We start from the raw sequence: 12369 nt of genomic DNA on the forward strand, positions 1-12369 counted from the left end.
CCAATTGCTACCTGTGGAATGGGAGGGGTGTTTCTCAGAACTGTCCGAGTGAATGGGAGGCCTGTGGTCGCTCCTGTAAGCTAAGCAGCTTGAGACTTGGCACTAGTGGGTGGTCTAGTGAGGGTCAGGGATGTGTGTGGGGAGGGGAAACGGACCTAAGTGTTAAAAACTTGCTACTGCTCCTGAAGACTCCAATCAGCTGTGGCAAAGCCTCTTACAGCAGCCTGATCACAAATGGGCCATGTCATCCTGGTGGGGTTTGCACTCAATCGGAGTGGCTGAGTGACATGGGCCACAAGCCTGGCTGGAATTCAGACCCCTGGCTCGCTGCAGCTGCAACCAAGTCATTTCAACTCTCTGCCTTTTCCCCTACTCACAAGATATTTACATCAAAGTTGGGGCAGGAGAGTTTCTACAGTGCTGTGACATCTTAAACTCCAGCTGCTGGCAGTGGTGAAGGCTGTAGGTGTTGCTAGCATGATCTGCCAGTTGGAGGCAATTGCAAACTAAATATCCACCTGTAATTAAGTGATGGCTTAAAGGCAGGGCCTGAAGCTTATACCCAGCTGCTTCAGCCTAAGGGTCTCTGCTCTGGGCCTTTATTTCCTCAAGTGTGGGATCAAGTTGGGTTTAAATCTCAGGCCCATTGTGCCATTTTCAACCACTTGCCTTCAGCTGGCTCTTCTCATCTGTTCACAGTGAGCAGCTGGAGATGCTCCTACCTAGCAGCACCTTTGAGGAGAGAGAGGTGCAGTTGCCAATTAATCCTGGAATATTTTGGAGCCAGATTTTCCCCATGAATGGCTCTTGCCAGGAGGAGCTGGGGAAAGAGTGTAGTTTCCGATCAGTGTATCTTCTCTACCAGTCAGGGGGAGGGGGAAGCTGGATCCCTTAATAGGTAGAGATGAGTGACATGAATCTCTTGGGCCAGGTTCTATTTAGTGTGACCTGAGGCTTATAGCAGGTACCCTAGCTGACCTATCCTACCTACGTAAGGCTTTAAGTGAACGGCTGGGCCTTGGAGCTGCTGTGACATATCCCCTGTGGCTGTCCACCTGATTTATCACTCTTACGGGCCAAGCTCAGAGCTGCTCACAATTTTTTCTTACCAGATTGGCTGTTTAAAATAAACTCTTGTTGCACATACTGCTGTGGCTGTAGGCCTGTTTCACAGGAAGTGTTGCTCTGTTTTCTGTCTGTTTTCTGTTTTGCATGTGTAATTAATTAGCTGTCTGCTGCCAATAAAGCCATTCACAGATACAGCTACTGTAAACAGAGCAGGAGCATGGTAAGCTGTTGGCTACAGCATAGCTTCCCTAGCTGGAGAAAGAGGGTGGTACCTACCTCCTGGGACTGAGGTAAGTGCTTTGAGCTCATGGGGTAGAAGGAGCTATGGAAATACCCTGGGGGAATGGGCAGGGGGTTGTGTCTACACTGCACCATTAACCTAGAATCCTCCCAAACCACATTTCTGTCCTGTAAGTGTCTGAGGTGGGTCTGAAGGTGTTTTAAGGCCAGGCTAGCTAACCTGGCTGGGGAGATGAATTAGAACCCAGGCAGGAACCCCCAGGCTTTGCAGTGAGGATGCAGGCTGAAGTACTTGGGTGCTACTTGTCCTCCAATGCTCTTGCCCCAATTCCGTCTTGAAGGAAAGACAGTTTCTCCCATAATTGACTGGGAAGGAATCCCAGAGCATCTCAGCCCAGAGATATGTCCCCAGACACACAGGCAAGTGCAGAAACCAAGAGGACATGGTTCAGTGCTGGGGACACACACCCAGGCACTGCTCCCCCAGGTTAACTGCAGTGGAGACATATAGCCTTGAGACCTCAACTAAGACAAAGGGTATCTCTGACCATGTACAACTAGGTGGTGTACATGGTCAGAGATACAGCAGGAGGTGGTAGCCACAGCTGATGCAAGCCGTTGTGAGGGTGGGTAGCAGTTTTGGGTGAAGAGATCACAGGTCCAGGTTAAATCTCCCACAAGCACATCCTATTCCAGCAGCTAGCATTGCCATTCTCTGTGACGTGACCTGGTCCATCAGGAGCACAGTTTAGGCCCATGCTCCTGACCAATTTCCAGCTGCATGAGGAGTACATTGCTGTCCCCCAGGAAACCATGACAGTAGATGCAGCGGCTCCTGTATGGGCCAGGCAGTGATGCAAGTGGTCGTGACAGAGATGGCTACAGGAGTCTTAAATGTGGTCTAGTGTTGCATCTTGTCAGGGCTGTGGGGTTCTGTTCCCCACCGGGGCCTAGGGCTGACATGTCCCTCCTTCAGAGGTGTGTGCTGTGCCTAGGCCTTTGTAAGCTGTGAGGCTGAACGGTAGGAGAGGCTCACCACCAGAAATCCACACGGCCGAGCGCTCACAGGCAATCTATTTTATTGTTCATTTCCCAGGCAATGTACATCAGTCTTGACATTCAAGCGCTAAATCCTTGTTAAGGACAATACATAACTGGAAAAGCCCTTTCACGCCTCTGACATGGGAACTGCTAACAGAGCACAGGCCAGCCCATCCAACTGGCAGCTCACTAAAAAATTGTGCAAAGCCCAGTGGGCTGGGTCAATTCCCGCATGGCGAGGGGCATCTGATGGCCGAGTGTGTGGAAGGCAAACAAGCTGGCTTCGCTAGCGTAGGTTTAAGTCTCAAGGCAACAAGGGAAGCTCCTGGTGCTCCCATCATGCGAAAGAAAACTTCCTATTTCATGGAGCAAACGTGGCCTCTGTTTTCAATTTTCTACTCTTGTAGTTTTGATCAGTCTTTGCTGCCTTGTAAGCCAGCTAAGGCAGCAGATCTGCATACTGTAGAGTTTAATGACTGGTATTAAAGTTGCAATCTCAAAGGGAACAAATTAATTGCTGCCCTACCTTCAAAAAGGAGAAAATTCATCAAAAAGCAACTGCCCTTTACCTGGCACACACTTAACGCACTTAAAATAGCACTAGGGAAGAAACCTGCATTTGGTTATTTAAAACCATTCAGTTGTGACACGATAAAAATCACATTGTGCCAAGCAGATTTGGCTTAATGGAAATAATTTATTTTGGGGACTATAAAACCTTTTGGGGGTGAGAGAAATTCCTCCAGGAAATCGCTTTGTTCAGGCAGATGTGCCAGGTGGAATATTAGAACATTATCTGATTGGTGAGAATAATCTCTAAAGCAGGAGAGAGAAAATGAGCAGGGTTTGGTTTCCCTTCCTCAAACCCAAGATTTACACTAAGGAGGTTAGCGCCTTCACAGGTGCCCTTTGTCGTGCTAGAATTGCAGAGTCCTGCTGTAATGTTGCTTCTTAAAGTCACCCACTACAGGGAGAAGGTTGCTTCTCAGGCACTCCTGTTTGAATAACAGGGGGTGGGGAGCCACTTGGGGGCTTATTTTCATCATTCCAGCCCATTGGGGGGTGGGCAGTTTGGTTTCAGTCAGTCAAGGGGTTAAGCACAACTGCCCCCACTCAGGGGAAGGGAAAAACAGGTGCTAAAGGAGCTGAGTTGTGACTATTTAAAGCAGAGAGGAACAGAAAAAATCCCTAACCAAGCTCAATCTTGAGCAGCCAGCACCTCTACGCTCTTGCACCTTCTGTTTGTTACCAAGGGGATCAGTACCTGTTTTTATTTAACCTCATCCGTTTATCTCTTGCTCTTTCACTCCTGCGTTATGCTAATATTGTCACACTCACGCAGGGACTGCAGCTGAACAGCACCTCCCCCCCCATCCCCATCAGAGCTGGGCCATGCTCGCTAAGGAGCTACTTGGAGAGGCTGCATGGAATGGGCAGGTGCTGCTTTCTGGGAGGGCCCAGGAAGGGAACTTTCAATACCTCAGCCTGACACACAAATACAGAGCTTGTAAGAGGCAGCTTTTAACTGACATTCAGTCGGAGCCACGTTCTAACGGCTCTGGATGATCTGCAAGGCAGCAGGGTTGGAGTTCCTTGCCGGAGTCTTTGGTGTATCCCGTGAGTGTGCAAAATGAAAAGCCCCCAGCCCTCCACACTTGTCCAACTTCCCCCCCGCACCACCAGCCTCAAAGCATTAGCGTGGGCCACGACAACAATGCTTGGCCTCAATTAGTCTCGTAGGAGGCCAGCAGAGCAGCATCGACCGGCTCCATGCAGGAGGGACAGGTGAAGGAGCGCATCAGCCAGTCGTCGATGCAATCCACGTGGTAGATATGCAGGCAGGGCAGGAACCGGATGGGGTCTCCGTACACAAAATCCAGCATGCAGATCACACACCTGTGGCCAGAGAGAGGGGAAGTGCTGTTAGCTTGCCAGCTGCAGGGGAGATACCTGACCCCACTGTCTCCATCCATGCCCTGGGGGCTTTACCCCTCCTATGTTCAGGGGCCTGTCAAGCTAGAGTAGCCTTGAGGCCGCTCTACTTCATGCTCTGCTTCCCATGAGCCCTGGGAAGAGAGAAAAGCCCCTTTCTTCCAGCAGAGCAGCATATAGAGATTCCCAGCCTGGGCATGCTCAGAGGGAGGAGTCTTGACCCAATAAGCTGATGCACAGAGTTGAGTACAATCAAATGCCTCTGGACTTGATGCCAGGCACTGCAAGGCTGCATCAGACCAGTATTCTACCTCCCACAGCGCCCCAGACTAGCTGCTTCCAAGGAAGGTGAAAGCGATCCTCTCCCCCCCCGGCCACATCTATGTAGTAGGGGCTGCTACATCTATCTGAGCAGGGTGAATCCAGATGAACAGGTGTTGGCAAACAGATAGGCTAGCAAAGTGATTTCCAGTCTCATTTTCACATGCCTGTAAGTTTAATACACTGGCTTTTGGACTGGACAGTTTTCCGGTTTGATTTCCTGACCCCTACAGGAAAACTCCTCAAGCATTTGAAATCTAGGCATCGGTCATCAATTCCCTGCCATTGCAGGAGCCTTGGGCACGATGGCAGCTTGATCTCTCGCCTGTTCTCTGCCTGGAGCAGAGTTTAGTCTCCTGACGACTGAAATGCTTTAATGGCCTGTAATATACAGGAGGTGAGACTAGGCTATCTAATGGTCCCTTCTGACCTTAAGCTCTATGAGAGACAACTGAGAGTACAACCAGTGCCCTATTCTAAACAGAAAAAACGGGTTACTTCCCACCTCAGCCCTCCAATGGGAGACTCTCTCAAATACCAGCTGAACTCTGAAATGCAAAACTTAACAAGCAGTAGCTTTCATGGAGGCTTGGTTATGTTTGAGAAAGGGTTTGAAGATAAAGTGGAGCTGTCTGGAAGAAGTGGGATCAGCACACTGGATAGAAAAATATTTGCAGAGGGCAAACTGCGGGCTGGCTGCTCTAGCAGAGAGGTATGAAGACAAGGACTCGGTCCTCAAAGACTTTCCATTCTAGGCAGACGTCATCCAGCCTTGTGTAATACCACAGGCTTGGAGCTAGTCAGTTGTTTTCCCTCGAGGGGTGAGTGGATTTTATGCCAAGCCTGGGAAGTTTCCATGACAATTTTGGAGTTACTGCAAACTAAGGCAGTAAATTCTAAGGACTGTTTAGACATGCATTAGGGGCAGATTGTTCAGCTTTATGGCGATTGCCATCAGCTCAGCCCGGGCTAAGAGAGGAAACGAAGGGTGTCCGACGCAAAGGACTTACTCTTTCACTTTTTTTTCCGATGGTTCCGTGCCCGGATCAAAGATCCCTTTGGGCAGGTGCTGTATCAGCCCGATCCGCTGGGCGATTCGGATCTGTTCCTCTTCTGTTAGCTGTGTGGCAAGTCGGGTCTGGCTCGGCGTGGGGTGATACACTGGGATCGGCTCATGTTCCTTCAAAATCAAAAGACAAGAGCTCATTCCCCTGGTAACAGGCACCCAGGGCTGAACGTCCCCCCTCCTCCTGATTTTAAGAGAAAACAAACCGGGCAGGGATGGGCTAGGTAGACTCAACCCTGCCTCAGCATGGGGGGAGTTGGACTAGATGACCTCTTGAGGTTCCTTCCGGTCTGGCATTTCTATTATGCTATTTAAGGAGTTCATTTTGCAATCTATCCAAGTAGGAGACTTGAAGTGCCCTTATTTGTACTGCAGTAGCACCCAGGAGCCTCAGTCCTGGATCAAGACCACAGTGTGCAAGGTGCTGTACATTATTTAGGTGTATTACGGTAGCATCCAGTACCCCAATCACGGATCAGGATCCTAATGTGCTAGGTGCTGTACAAACAGACCAGAAAAGAGAGTCCTTGGTCCAAAGAGCTTCCAATCCAAGTGTAAGACAAGGGATGACAGATGGATATAGACAGAAAGGGAAGCCCAAGGAAACCAGACTGCTCAGCATAACAAGCAATGCACTCAGCACAGCTGCTGCCTAGCTGGTGTCAAGGTTTCTACAGGCATCATGAGAAAGGGGAGTTTTCAGAGCCCTGTCCTTTGCCTCCCACCGCAGGGCTGTGGACAGTTCTTCATGGTGTTACTGAACTCAGGCACCAATGGAGAACACCAATGCTGCTCCTGAAAAAACGCCAGGCCAGAGACCCAGCCGGATGCCATGATCTGAGTGGCACAGGGTCAAGCCCTTCATCCAGAAACACACATGCTATTCCCTCCTCCAACCCGCAGTGTGTAATACACGTTCCTCCCCCTACAAATGACCGAAAACACTGACTGGGCTGTTTATGCGGCTTCAGACCCATCTGGTGTATCTCTACTAAGGCCATAGGTGCCTTAGACCATGTCTACACTTACAAGCTTTCAGCAGCACAGCTGTACCGCTGTAAGATCACTTGCATAGCCACAATATGCCGATGGGAGGGAGCTCTCCCATCGACAGAATAAAACCAGCTCAATGAAGCTACATCAGTGGGAGACGCCAACAGAGCGCTGTGCATCCAAGCCCTTGTGCAGGCAACACCGGGGGCGGGTTTCCACACCGAGTGATAAAAGTTTTGCCAACATAAGTGTGAGTGTAGACACAGCTTTAGAGTTTACATGGCTCTGAGCATTGGGCAGATCTCTTCCAATCTAACTAGGCGTTTCTACAGCACCCAGGAGACAGCTGTGTCTTCAGGGTGGAGACACCAAGCTGGGAGAGGAATGTTTAGGGTGGAGCTAGGCTGAAATTGAGCACAGTGTAGGCTGAGTATCAGGATACAGTCTGCCCAAGGGAGACTGTGAGAAGCCCCATTGCTTGAGGTGTTTCAGACTAGGACCAAAGGCCTGGAAATAGCCCATGGAGACAATCCCAATCTGGACAAGCCAGGATTCTCTGGCTCCCAGTTTGCAGGAGGTGCTGATGGGAGCTGATCAGAAATACAGCCTGGCTTCTCTGGGAATGCCAGAGGCCCATGTCCAAAGCCAGCGCCTGCCAAAGGCTGGCAAGGGGAAGAGAATAAGCCTGGAACCCAGGAGTTCCTGGGAGGATCCTGCTGGCCCCTGGTGCCCAGCCATGCGCCCATACAGGACTGGGAGTGCTGCTGGCTAAGTCAGGTAGGAGACATCACCCCACCCTCATCTAATACCCTTCCCAAAGGAAGCCCACGCTGGGCCACTCCCAGCATATCACATGAGCCGCACCCCCACCCCCAGAATTGCTCCATGGACCACACCCCTTGCTGCTCCCCTCCCCCAACTGCAGAGCCAGCTTCCCCAAGAGCCCTCCCCCCCACGGGGTTGCAAACCCCCATACTCCCCAGGGGTCACACCACTAGTTGCATAGCGAGCTTCTCCCATAGGCCATAGCGCAGCCTCCCTCCCCACCCAGAATCCCATCCCCATAAGCGGTAGCCCCCTCCTCCCAGCTCAGCCTCCCAGCTTCTCACCTCTCCTGGCAACCCACCTGCCCCATGGGCCACACCTCTGAATACATCCCTCTCCTGGGAACACCCCCATAGGCCTCGGTCCCCCCTACCCCAAGCCAACCCCCAACTGCTCCCCACAGCTCCCCCCCAGCCCATGAGCCCCTCCTTCCCCTACAGGCCACCCCAAGGCTCCCCCCATACTTTCCCGGCGTTGCCTCTCCCTTGCCCTCCCCCCCATGGGCCGCCCCTCTGTCTCCCCTGCCGCCATACTCACCATCGGGCCGCCCCCCGACAGGCCCCATAGCCCCCCAGGCTCCCATAGCCCCCCATGGGCCCCATGGCTCCCCAAGCTCCTCCCCCCGCCACGGCCTCCTCGGCCGCTCCCCCTATGGCCCCCCAGTCCTCCCACAAGCCCCGTAGCCCGCCAGGCTCCCCCGCGCCCTCAGGCCGCTCCCCCTATGGCCCCCCAGTCCCCCCACGGGCCCCATAGCCCACCAGGCTCCCCCGCCCCCTCGGGCCGCTCCCCCTATGGCCCCCCAGGGGCCCCATAGCCCGCCAGGCTCCCCCGCCCCCTCGGGCCGCTCCCCCTATGGCCCCCCAGTCCCCCCATGGGCCCCACAGCCCACCAGGCTCCCCCGCCCCCTCGGGCTGCTCCCCCTATGGCCCCCCAGTCCCCCCACGGGCCCCATAGCCCGCCAGGCTCCCCCGCCCCCTCGGGCCGCTCCCCCTATGGCCCCCCAGTCCCCCCACGGGCCCCATAGCCCGCCAGGCTCCCCCGCCCCCTCGGGCCGCTCCCCCTATGGCCCCCCAGTCCCCCCACGGGCCCCATAGCCCGCCAGGCTCCCCCGCCCCCTCGGGCCGCTCCCCCTATGGCCCCCCAGGGGCCCCATAGCCCGCCAGGCTCCCCCGCCCCCTCGGGCCGCTCCCCCTATGGCCCCCCAGTCCCCCCATGGGCCCCACAGCCCACCAGGCTCCCCCGCCCCCTCGGGCTGCTCCCCCTATGGCCCCCCAGTCCCCCCACGGGCCCCATAGCCCGCCAGGCTCCCCCGCCCCCTCGGGCCGCTCCCCCTATGGCCCCCCAGTCCCCCCACGGGCCCCACAGCCCGCCAGGCTCCCCCGCCCCCTCGGGCCGCTCCCCCTATGGCCCCCCAGTCCCCCCACGGGCCCCATAGCCCGCCAGGCTCCCCCGCCCCCTCGGGCCGCTCCCCCTATGGCCCCCCAGTCCCCCCACGGGCCCCATAGCCCGCCAGGCTCCCCCGCCCCCTCGGGCCGCTCCCCCTATGGCCCCCCAGTCCCCCCACGGGCCCCATAGCCCGCCAGGCTCCCCCGCCCCCTCGGGCCGCCCCCCCAGTCCCGCCAGGCTCCCCCGCCCCGTACCTGGTAGGGGGGTGGAGCCGGGGGGGGCGGCGGGTCCCCGGGCCCCAGGCTGGCCCCGTCCCCCGAGTCGTTGAGCAGCGAGAGGTCATCGGCCGCCTGCGAGGAGAGGCAGTTCCCCATCCCCGCCCGGCGGGCCCGGCTCCCGGCCGGACTCTGCCACCCCCGGCCCTCCGCTGGGGGGAGGGGGAGGGGCAGAGAGCGACGCCGTCCGCTCCCCCCCCCGCCCGTCGCCTGGCAATGGTACAGCCCTCCGTCCCGGGGCATCACGGGAATTGGAGTCCTGGCGCCCTTGGCGGGGCTCCGCGCGTGCGTAGAGGGGAGAGCGTGTGGGTTTGGGAGGGGGAGCATCAGCGAGGAAGGGGAGGGCAGTGAGGAAGGGGGCAGAGCAGGGAGTGGCTGGGTCGGGAAAACAGGCTGTGAGGAAGGGGCTGGGGAAAGGGGAGAAGAGGGGAAGGTGGCAGTGTGGAAGGGATGAGAGGGGGTGTAAAGAAGGGGGGCCCCCCACATCCCCCCAGTGACAAAAGGCTGACAGCATTTTGTTCCTTGGGTGGATGTACTGGTGAAAATCCATTTGGGAATCGATTTGATTCACCCCACATGACCTTCATAATTTGGGAATATACCTAACCTTGGACTAAATGCGCCACTTTCTCCTGCCTTGATCCTACCCACTTGCCCCTCATTTGCTTTTCAGGGTGCATGAAGAAAGCCTGGAAGATTTTTTCTTTTCCTTGTCTTATACGATTGCAGATTCATCATCACATGCTGGCATCAAACAGAGGGCAGAGTTAAGGTTGTCTGGTCTGGGGGTGACTGACCAGGGCTGGTTTGTTAGGGGAGCAGGGTCCCCGGTAGGAGTGCTGGGCAAGCAGAATGGGGCAAGCCCCCGTGCCGCAACCCTGCTCCCCAGCAGGAGCACCAGGCGAGTGGGTGGAGATGGACAAGTCCCTACGCCCTGACCCCATTTTCCCAGTACGAGTGGTGGTGGGGGGAGAGATTGGGACTGCAGGTAGAAGGGGTGGGGAGGGGTCCCTCTTGGGCTGGCCCAGGGCCCCACAAAACCATAATCTGCCTTTGGACTCAGGACACCTGGGTTCTATTCTGGCTCTGTCACTGACCTGCAATGTGACCCTGGGCAAGTCACTTCCTTTCTCTGTGCCTCAATTTCTGCTCCCAGCCTGTGCATCTTCCACGTTTCAACTGATTTAAAAGCATCCACTGTTGTAGCAATTTAACCAAAATTAGTTTAAAAATGACACCTATAGTTAAACCTGTATGACTGTGGAGACCAGGCCTCAGGTATGTACAACACATCTGACAGGTTAGATAAGAGATTCTCAAACTGGGGGTAAGGACCCCTCGGGGGTCACAAACTTAGTACATGGGGGGTTGCAAGTTGTCAGCCTCCACCCCAAACCCTGCTTTGCCTCCAGCATTTATAATGGTGTTACATATGTAAAAAAGTGTTTTTAATTTGTAAGGGGGGGGGTTGCACACAGAGGGTGGCTGTCAGTAAAAAAAGTTTGAGAACCACTGGGTTAGATGCTACTGTAATACAAATAACCCCAAATCCCATTCCCCTTCCAAAGCTGGTGCTAGAACCCAGGCGTCCTGGCTCCCCACCCAGGGATAGAACCCAGGCGTCCTGGCTCCACCTTTCAATCACAGCTTGGTTCGACAGATTGAGGGAAGGGGGCGTGGCTACGACCTCTCTTTGGGAGCCGAGCCTGCCCCTTCCTCTTATCACGTGACCGGTGCCCGTTTCTTTCCCCTGCACGTGACCCTCCCTCCGTTTCCCTCCCTCACGTCACGTGGTGCGGCCGCCAGCGGGCGGGGAACGGCGGCCGGCCGGGGTCAGCGCCCGCGTGTCGCGTTCGCCTCGTTTTGCCGCCGCCGCCGCCGCCCTCCTGGGCCGGGCAGCCGGAGCCGCCGCCAGAGCGAGAGAGGCCGCCGCGCCCGCCTCTGGCAGCCGGGCAGGTACCGCCGCGCCGGGCCGGCTAGGCCGCAGCGCCCGCCGGGGCCTGCGAGAGGCGGGCGGGGGCAGCGTGGCCGCCTGGGCGCGGGGAGCCGGGGAGGGGCGGGCGTTGGGGGAGCTGAGGAACCCCGGGCGGGGAGCAGGCGGGGAGAGGATGGGGGGGCGGGAGGAGCAGGCGGGGAGAGGATGGGGGGGCGGGAGGAGCAGGCGGGGGAGGGGGGCGGGAGGAGCAGGCGGGGAGAGGATGGGGGGGGCGGGAGGAGCAGGCGGGGAGAGGATGGGGGGGGCGGGAGGAGCAGGCGGGGAGAGGATGGGGGGGGCGGGAGGAGCAGGCGGGGAGAGGATGGGGGGGGCGGGAGGAGCAGGCGGGGAGAGGATGGGGGGGGCGGGAGGAGCAGGCGGGGAGAGGATGGGGGGGGCGGGAGGAGCAGGCGGGGAGAGGATGGGGGGGGCGGGGGGAGCAGGCGGGGAGAGGATGGGGGGGCGGGGGGAGCAGGCGGGGGAGAGGATGGGGGGGGCGGGAGGAGTGGGGGGGCAAACTGGGTAAGCCCAGGTGGAAGGGGGTTCGATGGGAGATCAAATGCAGGGAGGCCAGGATGGAGCGGGGGGGGGGGGAGTCTCACAGGGTGGCTGCGGGGAGGGATGAGCTATTTGGGGTTGGGAAGGCTCCAGGGTGAGATTGGGGTTGGGGGAAGTCACTGGAGGATGTAGGGTGCGGGGGAGGAAAGAAGCATTTGGGGCAGGGAACTATGGATGGGTCCCGGGCCTGTTCCTCTTTCTGGGCTGAGGGCCGGGGTGGTCTTGCCTCAGGGCTGTGGGAGGATGGGACCCTCTCTTCTTTCCCACCAGCCCAAATGGCACCATGCAAGGTAACCCCGAGAATTTGCCTCATCCTGAAGCTTGGGATTTGGGGCTGGATCAGCAGGGACTGGTAAGGGGGGCTGTTTAGAAAAGGCAGGCCCAGAGCAGTGGTGGGTTAGGAGGAAGTGGGGTCCACTCTGAAAAGGGTGGGGCAGAGAGGAAATGGTGAGGGTGGAGGCTCAGTCTCTCTCCACGTGTCTCTCTGGGTTGTGAGCACTGGATTCCATGAAAACTACCACTAACTTATTTTCAAGGGAGAGACAATGAGGGCATGCCCCCCCCCAATCTCTTCATCTCATAATCCACTGAGTGCTCCCCTTTCGCTGAACTCCCCATTTGGTTAGGTTTCCTGGTGATAAGCATTTGGGGGACCATAGAAGTTTGGGGGATTCCCCCCAGTAGTTTGT

General features: G+C 56.9%; 2 protein-coding genes across 4 annotated transcripts in view; one reads left to right on the forward strand and one right to left on the reverse strand.

Moving 5' to 3' along the window:
• Positions 1 to 2370: 2370 nt before the first annotated feature.
• LOC140900990 (RING finger protein 11-like) lies at positions 2371 to 9376 on the reverse strand. Its single transcript, XM_073319109.1, has 3 exons — positions 9127 to 9376; positions 5613 to 5782; positions 2371 to 4245 (listed from the first exon to the last, which is right to left on the reverse strand). Exons 1-3 carry the CDS (start codon positions 9244 to 9246, stop codon positions 4074 to 4076), a joined length of 462 nt encoding a protein of 153 aa, XP_073175210.1. The 5' UTR covers positions 9247 to 9376; the 3' UTR covers positions 2371 to 4073.
• A 1531-nt stretch (positions 9377 to 10907) lies between these two features.
• Positions 10908 to 12369, forward strand: part of TNPO2 (transportin 2) — a 30194-nt gene continuing 28732 nt past the window's right edge. The window contains exon 1 of one of the 3 annotated variants that reach the window (XM_073319361.1): positions 10908 to 11103. Coding sequence is in view for 2 of the 3 variants with exons in the window: in XM_073319362.1 (XP_073175463.1) it covers positions 11851 to 11970 (120 nt within the window). In the remaining variant the exon portion in view is untranslated. Of the gene's footprint in view, positions 11104 to 11832; positions 11971 to 12369 lie in introns of those variants that run through there. The other 2 variants (XM_073319362.1, XM_073319360.1) reach the window with 2 other exon arrangements.

The sequence above is a fragment of the Lepidochelys kempii genome, chromosome 20 (genome assembly GCF_965140265.1).
Source record: "Lepidochelys kempii isolate rLepKem1 chromosome 20, rLepKem1.hap2, whole genome shotgun sequence".
NCBI classification, from domain to species: Eukaryota; Metazoa; Chordata; order Testudines; family Cheloniidae; genus Lepidochelys; species Lepidochelys kempii.

Bases quoted from the DNA above. Each gene is read 5' to 3' on its own strand.
- LOC140900990 (XM_073319109.1), bottom strand. From the start codon at position 9,246: ATGGGGAACTGCCTCTCCTCGCAGGCGGCCGATGACCTCTCGCTGCTC. The intron at 5,783-9,126 runs GTACGGGGCGGG...TTGATTTTGAAG, and splicing joins CGGCTCCACCCCCCTACCAG to GAACATGAGCCGATCCCAGT. The intron at 4,246-5,612 runs GTAAGTCCTTTG...CTCTGGCCACAG, and splicing joins TCGGAAAAAAAAGTGAAAGA to GTGTGTGATCTGCATGCTGG.